The sequence below is a fragment of the Stylophora pistillata genome, chromosome 12 (genome assembly GCF_964205215.1).
Source record: "Stylophora pistillata chromosome 12, jaStyPist1.2, whole genome shotgun sequence".
Taxonomy (NCBI): Eukaryota; Metazoa; Cnidaria; class Anthozoa; order Scleractinia; family Pocilloporidae; genus Stylophora; species Stylophora pistillata.
The window spans coordinates 26,678,802-26,696,214 of NC_142530.1; the positions used below are offsets into that span (position 1 = coordinate 26,678,802).

General features: G+C 37.8%; 4 protein-coding genes across 5 annotated transcripts; 1 reads left to right on the forward strand and 3 right to left on the reverse strand.

Annotated features, from left to right (window-relative positions):
- Positions 1-351: 351 nt before the first annotated feature.
- On the reverse strand, positions 352-2,907 carry LOC111340812 (uncharacterized). Of its 2 annotated transcripts, none has more exons than XM_022947734.2 (3): positions 2,750-2,907; positions 1,505-1,626; positions 352-1,418 (listed from the first exon to the last, which is right to left on the reverse strand). In XM_022947734.2, exons 1-3 carry the CDS (start codon positions 2,861-2,863, stop codon positions 887-889), a joined length of 768 nt encoding a protein of 255 aa, XP_022803469.2. In that variant the 5' UTR covers positions 2,864-2,907; the 3' UTR covers positions 352-886. The 2 variants fall into 2 exon arrangements, with proteins under 2 accessions (XP_022803469.2, XP_022803462.2); XM_022947727.2 differs by lacking the exon at positions 2,750-2,907 and adding an exon at positions 2,376-2,743.
- A 196-nt stretch (positions 2,908-3,103) lies between these two features.
- On the forward strand, positions 3,104-10,642 carry LOC111340804 (uncharacterized). Its single transcript, XM_022947716.2, has 9 exons — positions 3,104-4,832; positions 5,203-5,373; positions 5,531-5,720; positions 7,241-7,297; positions 7,828-7,929; positions 8,120-8,197; positions 8,690-8,806; positions 9,175-9,306; positions 9,506-10,642. Exons 1-9 carry the CDS (start codon positions 3,104-3,106, stop codon positions 10,314-10,316), a joined length of 3,387 nt encoding a protein of 1,128 aa, XP_022803451.2. The 3' UTR covers positions 10,317-10,642.
- Positions 10,643-11,986: 1,344 nt separating this feature from the next.
- On the reverse strand, positions 11,987-13,787 carry LOC111340829 (ras-related protein Ral-A). Its single transcript, XM_022947745.2, has 2 exons — positions 13,575-13,787; positions 11,987-13,361 (listed from the first exon to the last, which is right to left on the reverse strand). Exons 1-2 carry the CDS (start codon positions 13,677-13,679, stop codon positions 12,870-12,872), a joined length of 597 nt encoding a protein of 198 aa, XP_022803480.1. The 5' UTR covers positions 13,680-13,787; the 3' UTR covers positions 11,987-12,869.
- Positions 13,788-14,395: 608 nt separating this feature from the next.
- On the reverse strand, positions 14,396-17,413 carry LOC111341774 (CCA tRNA nucleotidyltransferase 1, mitochondrial). Its single transcript, XM_022948786.2, has 2 exons — positions 16,465-17,413; positions 14,396-15,330 (listed from the first exon to the last, which is right to left on the reverse strand). Exons 1-2 carry the CDS (start codon positions 17,306-17,308, stop codon positions 14,813-14,815), a joined length of 1,362 nt encoding a protein of 453 aa, XP_022804521.2. The 5' UTR covers positions 17,309-17,413; the 3' UTR covers positions 14,396-14,812.

Consider the following 17,413-nt stretch of genomic DNA (forward strand, 5'->3'; position numbering starts at 1 on the left):
GTGTAAAATTAGAAGAGTTGCGCAAAGGAATAGTGGAGTCATTAGCATCACAGCGCCGGGTGGGGAGGAGGGGCATGAAACGTGGATTAGCAAGACTAGTTAACTTGGAAAAACTTTTAGAGCACAAGGACTCACGGCGCAGAAGAAGACTTGGTAAATTCAGTGGTATAGATGTGGTAAATTCACTTTGATTTGATAAATATGAATTAAGAAAATTTTTCCACTAACAACTACTTTTCAAGCATTTATTGGTCCAATTCAGCTTGTGTTTCTCTGTTCCTTGGCTTTACATAGGTACATACATACATACATACATACATACATACATACATACATTTCGAAACAGATCTGTAGTATCAAGTTTTAATTTTTATTTTCCTAAATAATCGTTTACAAAGCTCCATATGATTGTAGAGCACTCTGCGATTCAAAGATCAGGTTTTTTACATTTTTACATTTACATACATACATAGATATGACCGCTCCCCATAGGGGCTTTTCGGGGCCAACACCACCCATCCCACCCAAGGGAGGACATCCACCACACAGTAATCTCATGCATGGGGAAATTAACATCTCCTACCCCTAACCCTGCAGGAGACGGGGCCAACGGTTTATTCGTCCTTATCCGAGAAGACTAGAATATCTATCCATTTCTTGACTATAGAAAGGTAGCAAATTTTCCTGAGGTATTTTAAGACCATGAGTATTGGTCCAGCTGGCTTTTCTGTTTTCTCTGAGTTTTAAACAGATCAAACCAGCCAGACACAGCATTGAACTGCTTGTGAATGGGTTTTCAAAGATGAACACTTTACAAGGTGTTTGATTTCATGCCATTACTCGAAAAATACGAGAATATCAATATTATTTTTATTGAGAAAGCTTATTAAATGTTTTTCAAATCAAGTGTTTTTTGTTTATTGACACCAATTCTATCAGCTAATGAGACAATCTTAGTCCACAAATGTTCCATGTCATTACGTTTGATCTTAGATGTCTCCACTAGAGGCTGGTTACAGTTGAAGGATTTTTCAGGCATAACCAAGTCTTGGGAACATCCTTCTCCTTCACTGTCTTTACTTTGCTTACATCTACTTCTTAAATCTTTTATTATACCATTAGTAATGCCATCCTGTGTACCAAGCATTTCAAATGCTGCCAATAATTCATGTTCATTTACAGTTCTGTTCATAGTTCCCACTTTGTGATGAGTAAGAGAGGCACCTCCAGTTTCTGAACTTTTCAAAGAACATTGACCTTGTGGGTTCATTTGGTCCAGTATAGGATCTTGCATAGTTTGTGCACTTAAAGCTTCCTTCTCCATTTGGCAGACCACTGCAAGTAGTTCTGTGATTTCATTTGTGATGTTTGGATGAGGATCTTGCACATAATTTGAACTCGCAAATAACATCAGAGCACTGTTGTACGAATAACAAGAATGAGTAAAGTGAAGATGTAGAGCAACTTAAGGATATTGTTAAGGATATGTATGGACATGATTTACCTCAAGACTCCTCTAAGCTTTGCCCATTCCCTTGAAACACTGGCTCCAAAAATAAATCCTTCATTGAAACCTTGTTGTAAACTGGCTTCCTTTCCAGATTCCATACCCTCACGGTACCCAGCCTTAAAAAAAAAAATTAACATTTTTATTCCAAGGCACCCTTCATTAAGATGCAAATTCTGAGATAAAGAGCCAAACATGGTATTTTGCTTCATTTTCCTTTTAGTCATTACTGTAGCAGACATCTAAAAGCAAAAAGAAGAAAGGGTTGAAGTCCTCTGATCAAATTTCAGGAAAGAGGTCGGAAAACAGGTCTGAAATACGTTTGACTGCAGCATAAAACGATCGAAATTTCAATTCTGTATCGCCAACATCATGATTTGATTGTTATTGAAAAGTGCATCAAAATAATATAACTCACTGCAATTGCATTTATTTTTATTTATTTATAGCAATTTAATGGCAGAAATACACAGGTGCAGGTATGATACAGTTAATTAATTAAAAAAAGAATGCCAGAAGGAGAATCTGCAAAAGAGTCCCAGACCCCATGTAACAGCAGATCACCCTATATATATAGTACGAATGAGATACTATGTTGTAATAAAGAAAAATAAAATCATGATTTAGCCGTAAGAAACTTCTTCACTTTTAAATTTAAAATTCCCAGAACAATTTGCAGTGCGAATGTCGACAGGCAACATATTCCAAGAATCTACTATTCGATGGAAATAGGAATATTTAAGGGAATTAGTCCTTGCATATTTTTTCTTAGCATCAGATGATCATAATGTAATTGCAGTCCTGAGCCATCAGATAACCCGTCTGTGAAATGCAAATACTAAATTTATAACGTACCAAAGCTACTTACCCTGAAAATGTACTCTTGGAAATGATGGGAAAATGCGGGAAAACAGAAAGAGAAAAAGGAAAAGAGCGAGAACAAACGGGCCAACTGAAGAGAAATCGGCTGGGTGTAGAAATACTGATACTGAGCCCTCAGAATATAGAGCCACATAAAAGCGAACCATCATTCTGAGGGAGCCTTTGAAAACGTAAGAAATCTCCTCTCAGCATAGAGATGTCCCATCAGCCAGGGTAATAGCCGGGTTTCCACCTCCAAGGGCATTTGGAACGTCAGGAACGAGGGAAATTGGAAATTATGACTTTGAGAATTTGTCCAACTTTCTTAGATCAACCAAATTTAGGAATTAGTTTTTAATGCACCATTAAGATATATATTACCGCTTCCTGACTTTGTCTCATCTTTCTGTAGTCCATATCTGTATATTCCATATCCTGAAACACCTCTTCCTGTTCGTCCATCACATCCGCCATGTTCGAAGTTCGAATTAACATAATTTATGCGTGGGACACATGCGCAAAATAATTTGCCTGAATGCCTCCACAATCCAAAATGGCGCCGGCGACAGAGCAAAACATCATTACCACAATCCAATTTCATCTCGCTCCCTGTTTCACGAAAATGCGTTCCTTATAAAAGATATATATTGCAGTTCATATTTCTTTTGTTTTGCCGGTTTAGTTCTCAATTAAGTGAACAATGTAGTGGCATTTCAGCCCAAACTTCTCATCAAGATGCCCAGTTCTCGTAATGAGAAGGAATTGAGCCCTTCTGCTCGAAACTATAGCAAAGGAAAAAAGTCATCCCATAAGCAAAAGAAACATAGAAAACGCCCTAAAACTGAGGCCTCAGTTGAAAAGCTAAAGGAACAATACGAAGATATTTCCTCCGCTTCAGAAGAAACCGAACAGTTGCCTGTTCAAAGGTACAGCTCAATCTCACGGAGCCCCTCGCCCGTTGCGTCGAAAAAATCAAAACCTAGTGTCAAACGAAAGAAGTCGAGAAAGGATAGCACAGTACAAGGATCAAGCAAAAAACGTAAGAAACATGGCAAGTCGCCCATGAATCTTCCGCTAATGGAGGGAGGCGCTTTGTCGCCAGTTTCCAGGTCGAAATGGAAAGACGTGACACCATCTCCAAAAATGCTGTCGAACAGGGATACAATCGGGCACTACTCCCCTATGCGTACTGTATCAAAGCGGCGAGGCTCTGAATCGCCTCATGTTCCAAGAGCTTACAGACCTAAGTCACCAAGTAGGAGTCCAATGATGAAAGTTTGGTCAAGATCTCCTTACAGCCATAGATCAAGATCACCATCACCTCCTCCTTATGGATCACGGGGGAGGTCACCCATGGAGACGTTCAGATCTCAAGAGAGATCTCCATATCGCTCACCTATAGGACAATTCTCACCATATGACAGCCGAGGCAGGTCTTACATGCCCTACAGCAGGAGACGAACACCCTCACCATATGGACGTCATTCACCATCACCACCCTTCAGGAATTCAGGGTTAAGGAATAGGAAAAATCAGAGGAACCCTAACAGACCACGCAGCAGGTCTTTGTCACCACCTCCACCGGCACGCTCCAATATTAGAAGTCGCACACCTCCAAAGAGGACCCAGCGACGCTGTTCACCTCGAAGCCCAAATGTTCATCAATCAGGTCTTAAGTCTGGAAGCAAAAATGCCTCATGGCAGAGGTCAAGTTCTTCGAGAAATGACACCATAAGGAAAGCAGATGACAAGTCTGTAAACCGAGACACAAGAGACAAACTTTTGACTAACAAGGATTATTTATTTAAGGACAAAGGCAGAGCTGATACTGTAGATGGAGTGAGCAAGAATTCAGTGAAGGATGTCATCAACAAATCAAAACAAAATTTAGAACCTAGTGCAAAAGATTCTCCAGTGAATGGTCCTGCAAAGGGAGCGAATTTGACTTCATCTAGAGTTAAAACAGAATGTGAAGAAACTAAAAAGCCAACTCAAAGTGAATCAATACCAGCTCTTCCACTTCCTCCTTTGAATGAGCCAGTGCCACCACCTCTTCCTAGCGAGGAGCCACCTCCTTTACCTCCAGATGAAGAGAGGCCACCTCCTCCTCCTGCCCCTACTTTACCACCACTACCTTTACCACCAGAACTTCCTGGTACTCCAGGTGAATCTCCTACTTCTTACTCGCCACGCTCCCCAGGAGGAAAACTTCCTGAATCTCCCAAGTCTTCACAGCATTCCTTTCCTCCATTACGCCCTTTAAAGGATACAGATGGCTCTGGATTGCCCTCAGTTTCAGGGCCAAGCAGTCAGAGTGAAACACCACTGTCAACACCAGATACCACTCCAAAGACTCCAGCTGAGAGTGAATGGGGAGAAAGGTGTGTTGACATGTTTCAGATCATTGATCAAGTTGGAGAAGGAACATATGGGCAAGTTTATAAAGCAAAGGACAAGATAACAGGTATTTATGCGTGGATGTAACACTCAGTGAAAACTGTTTTCTCTTAAATGTGAACCAGTCTCCACTTTTCTTGACTGTTTTCATACTAAAGTTAAACTTTGTTGTAAATTATTGGACTAAGTTACCATACTCATGATATAAGCCAAGAAATTTTGAACATTTGATTGGCTAATCACATAAATGTTCAAGTCCATTTTTTTTTTCATTTTGGGTCAAATTATCATAGGTCTTTAACATAGGTAAACACAAATCTAGAATTGGAGGTTAATTGGCCCAATTTCATCTCAACTTGAAGCCTATAAACCAAATAAAAATTGAGTCCAGTCTGCTAATCATGGGATTTAAGGAAATGTTCTTGTTATATGAACAGGGGAACTGGTTGCCCTGAAAAAAGTACGCACTGACAATGAGAAGGAAGGTTTTCCTATTACAGCAGTGAGAGAGATCAAAATCCTTCGGCAGCTGAATCATCACAATATTGTGAACTTGAAAGAAATTGTTACAGACAAACCAAATGCTCTTGATTTCCGAAAAGATAAAGGTGAGTGAGATATTGATTCTGGTGATTAGCTTTTCTCCTTCATTCAGTACACATTCTATGCAAAATATAAATGTTTCAAAAGAATGGAATTGTGACAATGTTAATAACTTTTTACTGAATTTATGATGCCAATGATTTATCTATTGCTTGATGTCAGGTGGGTTTTATCTTGTGTTTGAATACCTGGATCATGATCTGATGGGTGTACTGGAATCTGGCTTGGTTCATTTTACGGAAGATCACATCAAGTCCTTCACAAAACAGCTTTTAGATGGCCTCAGTTACTGTCATCGCAAAAATTTTCTTCACCGAGATATTAAATGCTCCAATATTTTGCTGAGCAACAAGTATGTATAGTATCTTTCGACATTTTCTTTTATGTGGCAGGCTGGTGGGCTTTTTTACTTACTCTTGGTTCTATTTTACTTTGTTTATTATTATGACGAGTTAACTTGAATTGAATAGTGTAATAGCCCTTTTTACAGTTCCAGGCACCATATTTGATTTGTAACCACGCAAACATGATAGTGAGGCTAGTGTTGACCTGGCGGTTCTTCCAAACAACTGATCTGCTGATGTTTTGCGTTCTAATGCACTTTTAATGCGAGTTCTTCCTTCAAAATGGTTCTTAAATACAGCAATATAGAAATTTCATCTTTAGATGATAACCAGAAACTCAAAACAAAAGATCTCAGAATCAGTGGGCGGACTTAGTGTCGAAAGTTTATGCTTTGCTGATGTGACACATCCTTCCATCGAGTGGTGGAGAAAACGGAGAGCTTCTTGCAGATGTCCAGGACCTAGAACAAAACCAGAGTAACTTTAAATAGGAAGTAACTATGGTAAGGATTTCAGCCCTTGGTTGGTCAAGTGATCTCCGTAATTTATGTGAGATGAATTTCATTCAGCTTTACAATTACCTTGTTGTTTCCACACAAAAGTCACATGGATGTCTTCTTTTTTTAAATGTTCTGAGCATAAAAAAGTTTATTTTTTGATGAAGAATCTGTCCTTTCCATGCTGGCGCTTCATGAGATTGCCCTACCAGTTTCACCGCTGGACGTCCTTCGGAAACGAGAAGAAATAGAGGCCTGTTGGATTGCCTTTAGCATCTTAATAGCTAGTAACACAATTAAAGGTGGCACAGTGTCTTCCTCTTTTCGAAGAAAAAGACACGGTATCCTGCATAGGGAAAGTGTCATTCATTGTCAAAATATCTTGATGAAAACAACAGAGTGCTGCCACATTTTACTGTAATCTCTCTAAGACTAGTAATGCCACTCAACACTAGCCTCGCCATTATGTTTGCACGGTTACAAATCCAATATGACACCTGGAACTGTAAAAAGGACTATTGTTTGGGTGGTTATAGAGATGCGTGTGCTCTTATTGGTGGAGGGTTGTGTCTTATCTCGTGCTAATCACCTTGTGTGAGGTGAGCAATTGATGAATGAGATTGAAAAAAATTAAATTTTAAAAAGCACAAAAAATGTGACCAAGTTTGGCTTAACACTTTTGAAAATTCTCCTATTGAATTAAGGTAACCCGTCATTTATGAACTTACAATAACTGATAGTTTGGATTTATCAATTTAGCTGATTATGTAAATTGGCCACAGTAAAGAGTTTCTCAAGCCCACATTTTGAGTGTCAGCCCTTTGTCAGAAAGAATGGTTAACACTCAAAATGTCAGCCTTAGAAACTCTTTTCAACTCGCCAATTTGCAGTAGCAACTCGATTGATAAAATCAAATTATCTTGAAATATTCGCCACTTATGCAACACCACAGAAATGTACCCCCTTTATTTATTTATGAACTTAAACTTGTTAGTCTACATTGTGAATTGAAAATGTCTGTGTCTTTGCAGAGGAGAATTAAAGCTGGCTGATTTTGGATTAGCAAGATTGTACGAGGCAGATGAAAGGTGCAGTCATATTATGCAATGTTACCCCTTTCTTACCTAAGATAAGTTGTCTCTACTGATGTCCACCCAATAGACAAAGAATTTGGTGTTAAAATATAAAATGATATAAGCAGTTGACAAGAACATAGCCGCTCTCCTATCATGTAATACTAACTTTGCATGGCATTCCTTAAAAATAAACTATTACCTTTCAGTTGCCTGACTAGCCATCAAAATTCAAATTATTTCATAAGGAAGATAATATTAACAAAAACAACAACAAAATAGATTTATTTTTAGCAATTAAAATGCGTTTGCGAGATGATAAACATTTATGTTTCATCGAGGAAACACTAATTGAATGGATAGATCCAAGTCAAGCAAATTGCAATCTTTTAGAATTGAAAAGTATATAAACACAATAAGGTATCCATAGTGGTTTTTGTTTTGGCACTGGTGTAAAAATTACTAGTATTAATAGACATTTTTTTTGATACATTTCTGAATATAATAAATTTTTTTCTTTAATTTGAAACTTTTGTTGTATTTAGGAGGCCATACACAAATAAGGTCATCACATTGTGGTACAGACCACCAGAACTGTTACTGGGAGAAGAACGCTATGGGCCTGGCATAGACATCTGGAGTGTGGGGTATGTAGAAAATACTTAGATATGCCATCTAATTTCATTACATAACTGGATAAGGTTTGGTACAGTTTTTACATAGATTGACCACTATTGAACCAAGTCACTCTCCTGGAGCACTCTTGTACTCCTTTACTATTATTAATTGTCATATTTATCTAACTTCTTGCTTTCACTTTTTGTTTCTCTTTCTCAGGTGTATACTGGGGGAACTATTCACCAAGAAACCAATATTTCCTGCATTACAGGAGATAGGTCAGCTTGAACTAATCAGGTGAGGAGAGAAACACACATTGTTTAACCTGCCGTTTGCGACAAGTAGATCAAGACATGCACTGTAGCTGTTTCCACTTCTGTGGACAAAATTCCACCCCTTACCCCTATATGAAATATGCCACCACCAATCTAAAGAATTTAAAACTTCTTTACTTCAAGACTTTCTTTGCTTCCAACTATATATTGTTACCAAAAAGATAGGAAAGGGCTTCTTGATTTAATTAAAATTATAAATTAATGGAATGATACAGTTTATGAGAATTATTAGATCGAGAAACCAAATTAATGAATGTTTTTGTTAGTTTTTGCATGTGAATAATCTTAGAAAGCACTTTGCAACCTGTGACTTAAGATTAGGTAAAAAGTAATGAAATATTGGTTGTGTGAGATCAATTCCAAAAATATTTAATGAACACATAAAGTAATTCTCATATTTTTGAGGTATTGTTTGTGATACCAGCAACTAGAATTTGTTTCTTTCAATGTGAAGCCGTATCTGTGGAACACCAACACCGGCAGTATGGCCTGATGTCATTCATTTGCCACACTTTCACACAATGAAGCCCAAGAAACAGTACCGCAGAAGAGTGAAAGATGAATTTTCTTTGTAAGTCACCTGCGATAAAATTCCTGTGTGTTGAATGCTGCCTCGAGAATTTTGAAGTTATTGTTTACAGTTTATCTTCCTATCAAGTAAATGTAATGAATATCTTCTGCCATGTCCTTTCAACCCTTAAGTTTCTTATTTCAGCGGCCCTCCTCTCTGCTTTGCTCTCAGACAACATCTCAATCTGTTCTTTTCCTTCTGTGATCATTTCAGTGTTGCGCCATAAATGAAAAAAAAAGCTTGTCAGTTGCACTTTGATTTCTTGTCATATCATGCGTTGTCTTTTTCAGTTGAAAAAGACACATTTGAGCTTTTCTACTCTTAACTTTCACTTCAGTATTAAGGGACACATCTAGTTTGTCTTTTAGTATGCCAGCTGATGCATTGGACCTGTTTGACCGCATGTTGACACTGGATCCTTCGAAGAGGATCACAGCAGAAGAATCCCTACAGCATCCCTTTCTGAAGGATGTTGTTTGTGAGAACATCAGCCCACCAAGGTATTATTCTATCTTTGGGTGCTACTATCAGGGATCAACAAAGATATCTTACTAGACCAAGAAATCCACAGGCATGCATTGAAAGTGTTTTCTCTCACTAGCTTCCTTATTAATTATTCTTTTAATAAAGGTAACTGGTTTTTGTACTTAGTATGGAATGAAGTAATTTAATTTTCATTCATATTTTCTGTTCTTTAAGCCTACCAACATGGCAGGACTGTCATGAGATGTGGAGTAAGAAACGCAGACGCAAAGGAGAAGGGAAAGTAGCTGAGGATGCAGGCTTAGCAAAACAAACAAGGAGAGGATCTGTTGCTGACAGCCTAGAAAATTCCAACAGTCTTCCTACACTATCAGTAACGGGGGAGCAAGAAGAGAGATCATTAGAATCACTCGAGTCTTCAACAATTCTTCGCAGACAGAGCATCGAGACAGTTGAAATGGAGACAGAAGAAACTTCTGCTGATGGGTATTCCACAAGAGATGAACATGTGTTCTATGATCGAGAAGAAGCACACCAGTATTCATATACTGAAGACAACCCTAAGTCTTCTTTCTTGCAGGATTCATATTATCGTGATTACCCAAGGGACTATCCAGGAGGATCAAGCAACAATTCTCACAGTGCTTCTGTGGATGATTATCCTCATCCGTATTCAAGGGAAAATAGTGATAACAGCAGGGGAAATAGGTATTCACAGTCCACTGTGCATTATGAACAGTTGTCTCCTCCTACAGATCAAGAAAGATGTTCCTTTTCTGATAAGTTTAGACATTACAGTTATGGAGAGGGCGCTACCGGTAGTAACAAAGATTACAATAACTCCTCCACACGATCATACAGGGAGGAGTCGGCACCTTATCTTTACAGAGAACGTTACTCAGAAAGTTTTACTCAAAAGCGCGAAGTCTTTGATTACAGTGATTCCCATTATGATCACCTTCCTGTTACTGCTGGAAACAGAGGATCCAGTCCACAGCATGGTGTGGAGTCTTATCAAGGATGGTGATAAAGAATTTGGCAAATGGTTTTTCTTTTTTTTTTTTTTTTTCGCTTAACAACCTAAAGAATACTGGTGCTACATCAGGAGATGTCATCAACACTACACTCTATCAGAGACTTGTATATAATATGATATAATTTTATTTTTAAGAAGCAACTGCTAATTATCTTGCTAGAAGAGAAGTTGTCGTCTTCTCATCAGTATGTAATTTTTCTACCAACCAAACTATCATGTTACCATTGTAAGCAGCATGTTTTACGCTGGTTGACTTGTTAACATGTCTGACCACTGCAGGGCTTTATAAGGCAATAAAAAGTTTAACTGGTTATTAATTTGTTTCTTCAGTACCTTGTAGCTGTATTGCTTATTTTGGGTTTTTTGAACTTGTTACCAAGCGGTGCTACAAAATAACACTTCTAGTCTCTTTTGTTCGCCTTCCTTATTTTATGGCTGGACCACAGATTCAATCATGCATGCACAACAATTAAGTGACATAGACATCATACTCTACAGTATTGCCCAGTGCAAGAGGAAACAAACATTGAACTAACTGAGGAGGTTAGACTTCTAAAAGGGTAGGCTGGATGAAAGAAAAGTGAAAGTGTTACTTTCAAGCTTGTGAATTAGCCTGCTTCTATTCTTCCCTTAACTTTGTTTTATGGTGGCCACTTGTCTGATGAGGGATCTGTGATTTGGTAGTTCTCAACAATTGCTTCAGTCGCTTGGCACATTTTCACAACCATGTATGATAACCAACTATTAAATTCTGACTAAACAGACATTTTCTGTGTTGAAATGGATGTTTAATTGGGCTGCTAATACAACATCAGATTTGACGGCTAAAGAAATTGAACTGCACGCAAGCTTTAATTATCTCTTAAATACCACAATTATTTTAGCATCTATGGACATAAAGTTCAGGAAGCCCAGTTCATACCAGTGAGGGACTTTGCTTTGTGAACCTTGTATCTTGTAAACGTAAATTTAAACTTGAATAGAAGTTAAAGAAATAAGCCACTTGTATCCAACATAACGGAGTTCTTACTGCAAACAATATTGTGCATGCTGTTCACACGCATTACTCTGTCCTTCATAACTAGATCATCAAGTGTTTACCACGCAGATTCAATAAACTTTATTAATATCATTGTCCAGGAAAAGAATGAGATCTGCAAATAGCTGAGGCTGGTGGCACCTGGCTCAAGAGTACAGACTACAGGTGAAACATAGTTGACTGTTTCCTTCCAGACTGGACCCACATGCAAAGAATACTTTCAAATGATATGAATGCTGTGGAAGCGCACTCACTGAGCATGTGATTATCAGGGCAACTTTTAAGAATTATCTTTGCTTCTTCAGACACATTAAAAAGTGGAATTACTGCTTTGGAATTATAATCACCTTGCATGGGGTAATTTTAGCAAGACTGTAAACCACAAACCTCAACCAATTAGAGTAAGGTCAGCTGTATTGGCATGTCCTTTAACAGAAGTCAACTCTCCTTGTTTTTAAGTAAAGAGTGAAAAACTACATTCAGTTAAGTCAGTTTTGAGATTTTTTAGCCTCTGCAATTAGTTTTTTCAATCAATTATGTAATTAAGCAACTATTATGAACACATTTGGTGTATTTTATCATTTTATGTTTTAAACTTATTTTACAAGGCCTTGCAGAATACGCCTTTTCAGTGATGTGAGCCCCCTATATAGAGACTCATCATCATTATCCTTACTTTTATTAAAATCATCACAATTAACATTGTATACAGTGTAAAAGATTCTCATTTTTTACTCTAGTGAATACATAAGAAATAAAATACTGCAATTTATCTTATGGTATGGTCACTTCCTAGAATTGACCATACCATGGGACAGTAAAATGTCACCTGAGTAAATCTACAAATGCAAGTGGAGCAGAGTCAAGAAAATTGATTTTACACTAAAACAACAGTGATTTAATTCCTATAACATGCCATGATTCAGTTGCAACAGTAAGATAAATGAAATAAAGTGGTCTGTGTCAAAAAACTAAAATAGCTTGAGTCAATAATTTTAATGTACAATTCAAGAAACATAAATTATTTACGTGTCACTGTTATTTATAAACACTTTGTGACAATTATTGATAACTGTCTTCAAATTCATTGTAACCTCAGCTCAAGCTCTTCCAATTTGTTACTTTTCCTTAGAAATAACAGTAATATTCTGAAATTTTACTTAGAGAATACAGGATGATGATCAAAGCTGTCAAGTCAAATCATACCTAATTTCGTAACCCTCCTATGTAAGAGGAGAAAATATGTAATGGTCACTTAGAAATTTAAACATGTATCTTGGTAAATTGCTTTTTAAAATAAATGTATTCAGTGTGATACATAACATCAAAACATTCTCCTTGGAGGTATAAGCTCGTAAATTACTAGGAAGAAAACGTAACAGTATCTCAATAAGGAAGAAAATGAAAGTTTCCGCAATCCATAAGGGAGTGCATAAAGAACGGGATCACAGATACAAAGTTCGCATATAATATTTTGCAATATTTCGAGTAAGTAGGCCACAGATTTACAGAATTTCACATTTCTTTTTCTTTTTTCTTTTACTGTCCTTAACTGGTTTCAAACCGTCTTCTTTCCGCGATTTAATTTCCCTCATAAGATCAAAGAATACTTTGTCAACGTTCGCTTTTGTTTTAGCTGAAGTTTCGACAAAAGCTACGTTCCACTCCTTCGCCTTCGATTGAGCTTCGTCAGCTGTTACTTGCCGTTTATCTTCTAAGTCAGCCTTGTTTCCAACCAGCAAGAAAGGTATATGTTCGTCGTCTCCCTTAACGCGAAGAATCTGCTCTCTAAATTCCGATGTTGCTTCAAATGACTCGGGTTCAGTGATTGAGAACACGCAGAGAAATCCTTCCCCACTCCGAAAATAATTGTCGCGTATAGCGGCATAATCTTCCTGTCCTGCCGTGTCTAAAATATCTATTTGACACTCTTCTCCGTCTAAAACAACCTTTTTCCTATAGCTGTCAGCTTTGGTAGGCTCGTAGTCTTCAACAAACTGAAATAAATTATGACAAAATAAATTTCAATTATCCACTAGCTTGATGGGCATACGAGAAAATTCTGTTCCACTCCCTCAAAATAAAAAAATTCCAAATTATGGTTAAAAGTATTATCCACTAACAGGGCAAACATGAATCACTCACTATAAAATAAACTGTGGAATAGCTGCTTCTGAAGACAGTCAAGTCTGAGCGCTCTTATCACCCACCTCGTCATACATAAACTGCAGAGTAAGAGCTGACTTTCCAACCCCACCACTTCCAACCATGATCACTTTGTGTAACCCCAATTGCTTTTCCTTCGCACTTGACATTTTGGCAAACTTTTTGCCTTTAAAACTTGAAGCAAGTCTATCAGAACATGAACTGATCACACACTACACCTTCGGTCTACGAAGTTCAACACCCTTAAGAATTTAGCAGCCGCTCCTGGTTGTGAGTGACGGTGAGAGTAAAACCTTATCACGTGACACATGCGTCATCTCTATTTGAGGAAAGCAATAACTTGTCTGGGATGTACAAATTGAACTCTGTCACGCGAGGTTTTCATTGTTGGTTCCACAAATTTGATTACAAGCTACTCCAAATCATAAACCACAATTTCAAATCACGCTCTCCTTGAAATATTATTAAAACAAACAGAGATAAAAATCTTGTAACCAATGTGTCAGAATAAAGTTATGTAGCTTTCCAAATATTAGTCTTTATTTTGCAAAATTTGTGTCAGTTAAGGGGAAGGTATGGGGGACATTTTCTTTGATGGTTTAGGAACCAAAGATTTCAAGATTCAGGTAAATACTTGTGGACCATGAATGGGCTGAGATTTAAGAACAAACATGAATGTACAAAATATTCCTCAAGGCTAGGGTTTACATCAAAAACAAATTCTTACTCAGAAGAGCCCAACCCCTCCTTCCCCTAGAAATTAAAAGTGTTAAACAGCAACGCTAACTTTCTTTGACAATTACTGATGTTAGGACAGAAAATAGAGGCAATGCTACTCTTTTACATGAGATGTGCGGGGAGGGTCTCAACTTTCAACTTCATTTTAATTTGTGATGTACTCTCTTATCATTTCAAATTGCACATACATAGAAACATGAAGACAACTATGTACAAGTCTGAATTCATACACAAATTTTAAAACAGCCACTTCAGTCATAAAAATATTATCAGTGAGGGCCATGTAAAATGCTTTGATCTCTCAAAGAAATTCACTTTCCATAGTTATCAAATACCAAAAATGTTCGTGTTCAATCATAGGTTTTCAATCATTATCTCAGTTAAAAGATTAGTCATTTCTACATGACTAGAAATGCCAGAAAAACTCTGATGAAATGTTCAGAATCGGAGCAAGATCACAATTGAATTTAGGTCCCTAACCATCTTTACATACAGTGATTGATATTAATTCGTGCTTGATAACTGACCAACAAGTGATCAATAATTATCCTGTTTTAAGCGATTTAGCCTTCTCTAGCAAATCTGCTTCACTAGCAGTATAATAACTTTCCTTCCAGATCTCTTTTAGCTTTCCAAGGATTTTTCCAAACTCTGGTCCAGGCTTGACTCCCAGCTTCTTCAAGTGTCCACCAGTAATGGGAAACACTGGAATGCACCATGTGTTTATTTCCTGTGCATGATCATGTTTTCCCTGGTAGTGTAAGAGTTCCAAAACATGACTTTTAATCAAACTTCTTACTTTCTCATTAGGTGCTGATACTATTATGTCTTGGTATGGCTTAAGAACATGCTCGTGAGGCTTGGGTATTCTGTGTTCAGTTACAAATTTGCCCAAGGCTTTCTCTGCATTAGAAAGTTTCCACTGCCTTGCAAGGTCTTCAGCCTCCTGTGCATTGTTGACAAGGGAACAAAGTAGAGTTTCAGGTTGAAGTGGATGGATGTTATGTTCCCTCCATGCCCTTCTCAACTCCTGCATGCTCTCTTTAGAATAAGTAGGCAAACCTGAAATTAGACACCAACACCTACTTTTAGTTTACATTTATTGATATGGAAAAAACAGCTTTTTACCATAATTGGTAGTTATGTTGCTATCACAGTAAAAAAACAAATCAACAGTGGTTTAGCATGGTCTATACCCTAATCAACAACTATATACTAAAACAGTGGAAAGCATCCCAGGTGTGCTCTGATTGGCTTCTCAAACTCTGAATATCCCTTGCTATTCACCTCTGAGCAATGGGTGCAGAAGTTGCACCTGAAAAGTATTGTAATCATTGCAGCCAAAGAGGTAAAAATTGTCTTTTTGTATTATATTGTCTCACTGCTTTAGTGTATACTCAATGTTAGTGGTTAGCAGTGGGTATTTTCCTCACAACTTTGCCGCAAGGTAAATATTCATCACTAGCCACCTCCACTTTGGTGAATTGTCCTTAATCACCAGTAGCAGTATCTAGACCTCAGCTCAAGATAGATTTTATGTGCAATTTTTGTATTTTTACCATTTTAACTTTTTCTTATTCAAATAAGTACTTCACAGCACTAAAAGAAAAAAAGATTTTGCGGTGTTAAATGTGTTAATGCCAGAGGGGTATAGGCTCAGTCCTCTATGGGGAAAGGAAGGTAGGGAGGTAAGAAGACTGGAATAAGTACTAAAGACTCCAAATGGATACTAGAAAGACATGCAAGTATCTGTCACTGATTTTTTTTTTTTTTTTTTACTCTACATTTAACTTTCCACTTGACCTGGTCCCTGTATTAGCCTCACAACCCATCTAGCACAAACTTATCCTACATTCAGCAGAGAGAACCAGGAGTATCGCTCTTTCACTTTGATAGGACATAGCCCCAGGCTGTTGGGAATTCTTTAAAGTTTCCTGGCAGTTTGATTGTAGCCATGTATATTTCTGGGCGGAGAGGGACAATGTGAGAGTTGAGTGTCTTGCTCAGTGACACAACACAGTAACCTGGTCTAGGCACAACCTCAAACCTCTCAAACACGCATTCAGTGCACTAAATCTAGATCTAAATCTAAATGTCTAATCTGCAAAGGGCAATACACCCTGCACTAACTACTGACCCACGGCACCTTTCCCAGCCTGTACACTTTCTTCCAGTATGTATCTATGTATCACTCACCAATGCACTGAGAAACATTAAGCTCATACATATGGCGCAAAATACTTGGTGTGTAATTTCCAGTCAAAATTTTTGAGACTTCTATCCAAATTCGTTCAACAGCAATCTTTTTCAATCCCTCTGCGCATTGCCGTATGGCATTCAAGGTTGTTTGGTCATGGTTGTCTTCTTTTAAAGCTATTCTTCCATAAAAACGAAAATATCTCAGAATTCGTAGGTAATCCTCCTTTATTCGCAACTGTGGATCGCCTACAAATCTGACACGACGGTTGAACAGATCTTCCCTTCCGCCAAAATAGTCATACAAACTACCGTCTAGTCCCAAACTCATGGCATTAAAAGTAAGGTCTCGCCTCTCTGCATCTAATTTCCAGTTTTGGGTAAAATCTACTTTTGCATGTCTACCATCCGTTTCAGCATCAGTTCGCAAAGTCGTCACTTCAAAATCTTGCTTGTTAACATGAGCTGTGATAGTTCCGTGGCTTAGGCCGGTCTCAATGAAATGTATATTGTGTTGTTTGAACAAGTGAATCATCTTTTCCGGGGTAGCATTTGTTCCAAGGTCAACGTCCTTCGGTTGTATTCCCAAAAGAATGTCGCGAACTGCTCCACCGACTATTCTAACGTCGTATCCGTTCTGTAGAAATGGTTCTGCAACAGTGAGTAATTCTGGAGAGAGAACATTTTTGAACTCGGGCGAATCCAGTGTTTCCACGGCGTTGTAAGACATTTTCCCTCGAACTGGATGAAATAAATCTCGAGAAATACCCAAAAGGTGCCTTGAAGTTGTTCTTCTTAACAGGTCATGCAGGCTAAATATCAGATTGGAGTTAGTAACTAACATGAAATCGTCTCAGGGTATCGTAGTTTCTCTTCTGATACAGTTCACGATCAGTCTGATTCAAACACTCTTTTACCCTGATTCAAACCAACAGGAATGAAAAGAGAC

Coding starts and splice junctions, on each gene's coding strand:
- LOC111340812 (XM_022947727.2), bottom strand. CDS start 2,522: ATGTGGCTCTATATTCTGAGGGCTCAGTATCAGTATTTCTACACCCAG. Junction 1,627..2,375: donor TCCAAGAGTACATTTTCAGG/GTAAGTAGCTTT, acceptor TTTTTTTTTAAG/GCTGGGTACCGTGAGGGTAT. Junction 1,419..1,504: donor AAGCTTAGAGGAGTCTTGAG/GTAAATCATGTC, acceptor TTCGTACAACAG/TGCTCTGATGTTATTTGCGA.
- LOC111340804 (XM_022947716.2), top strand. CDS start 3,104: ATGCCCAGTTCTCGTAATGAGAAGGAATTGAGCCCTTCTGCTCGAAAC. Junction 4,833..5,202: donor AGCAAAGGACAAGATAACAG/GTATTTATGCGT, acceptor TTATATGAACAG/GGGAACTGGTTGCCCTGAAA. Junction 8,807..9,174: donor GTGAAAGATGAATTTTCTTT/GTAAGTCACCTG, acceptor TTTGTCTTTTAG/TATGCCAGCTGATGCATTGG.
- LOC111340829 (XM_022947745.2), bottom strand. CDS start 13,679: ATGTCAAGTGCGAAGGAAAAGCAATTGGGGTTACACAAAGTGATCATG. Junction 13,362..13,574: donor TGCAGTTTATGTATGACGAG/GTGGGTGATAAG, acceptor AATTTATTTCAG/TTTGTTGAAGACTACGAGCC.
- LOC111341774 (XM_022948786.2), bottom strand. CDS start 17,308: ATGTTAGTTACTAACTCCAATCTGATATTTAGCCTGCATGACCTGTTA. Junction 15,331..16,464: donor TAATGTTTCTCAGTGCATTG/GTGAGTGATACA, acceptor GTCTAATTTCAG/GTTTGCCTACTTATTCTAAA.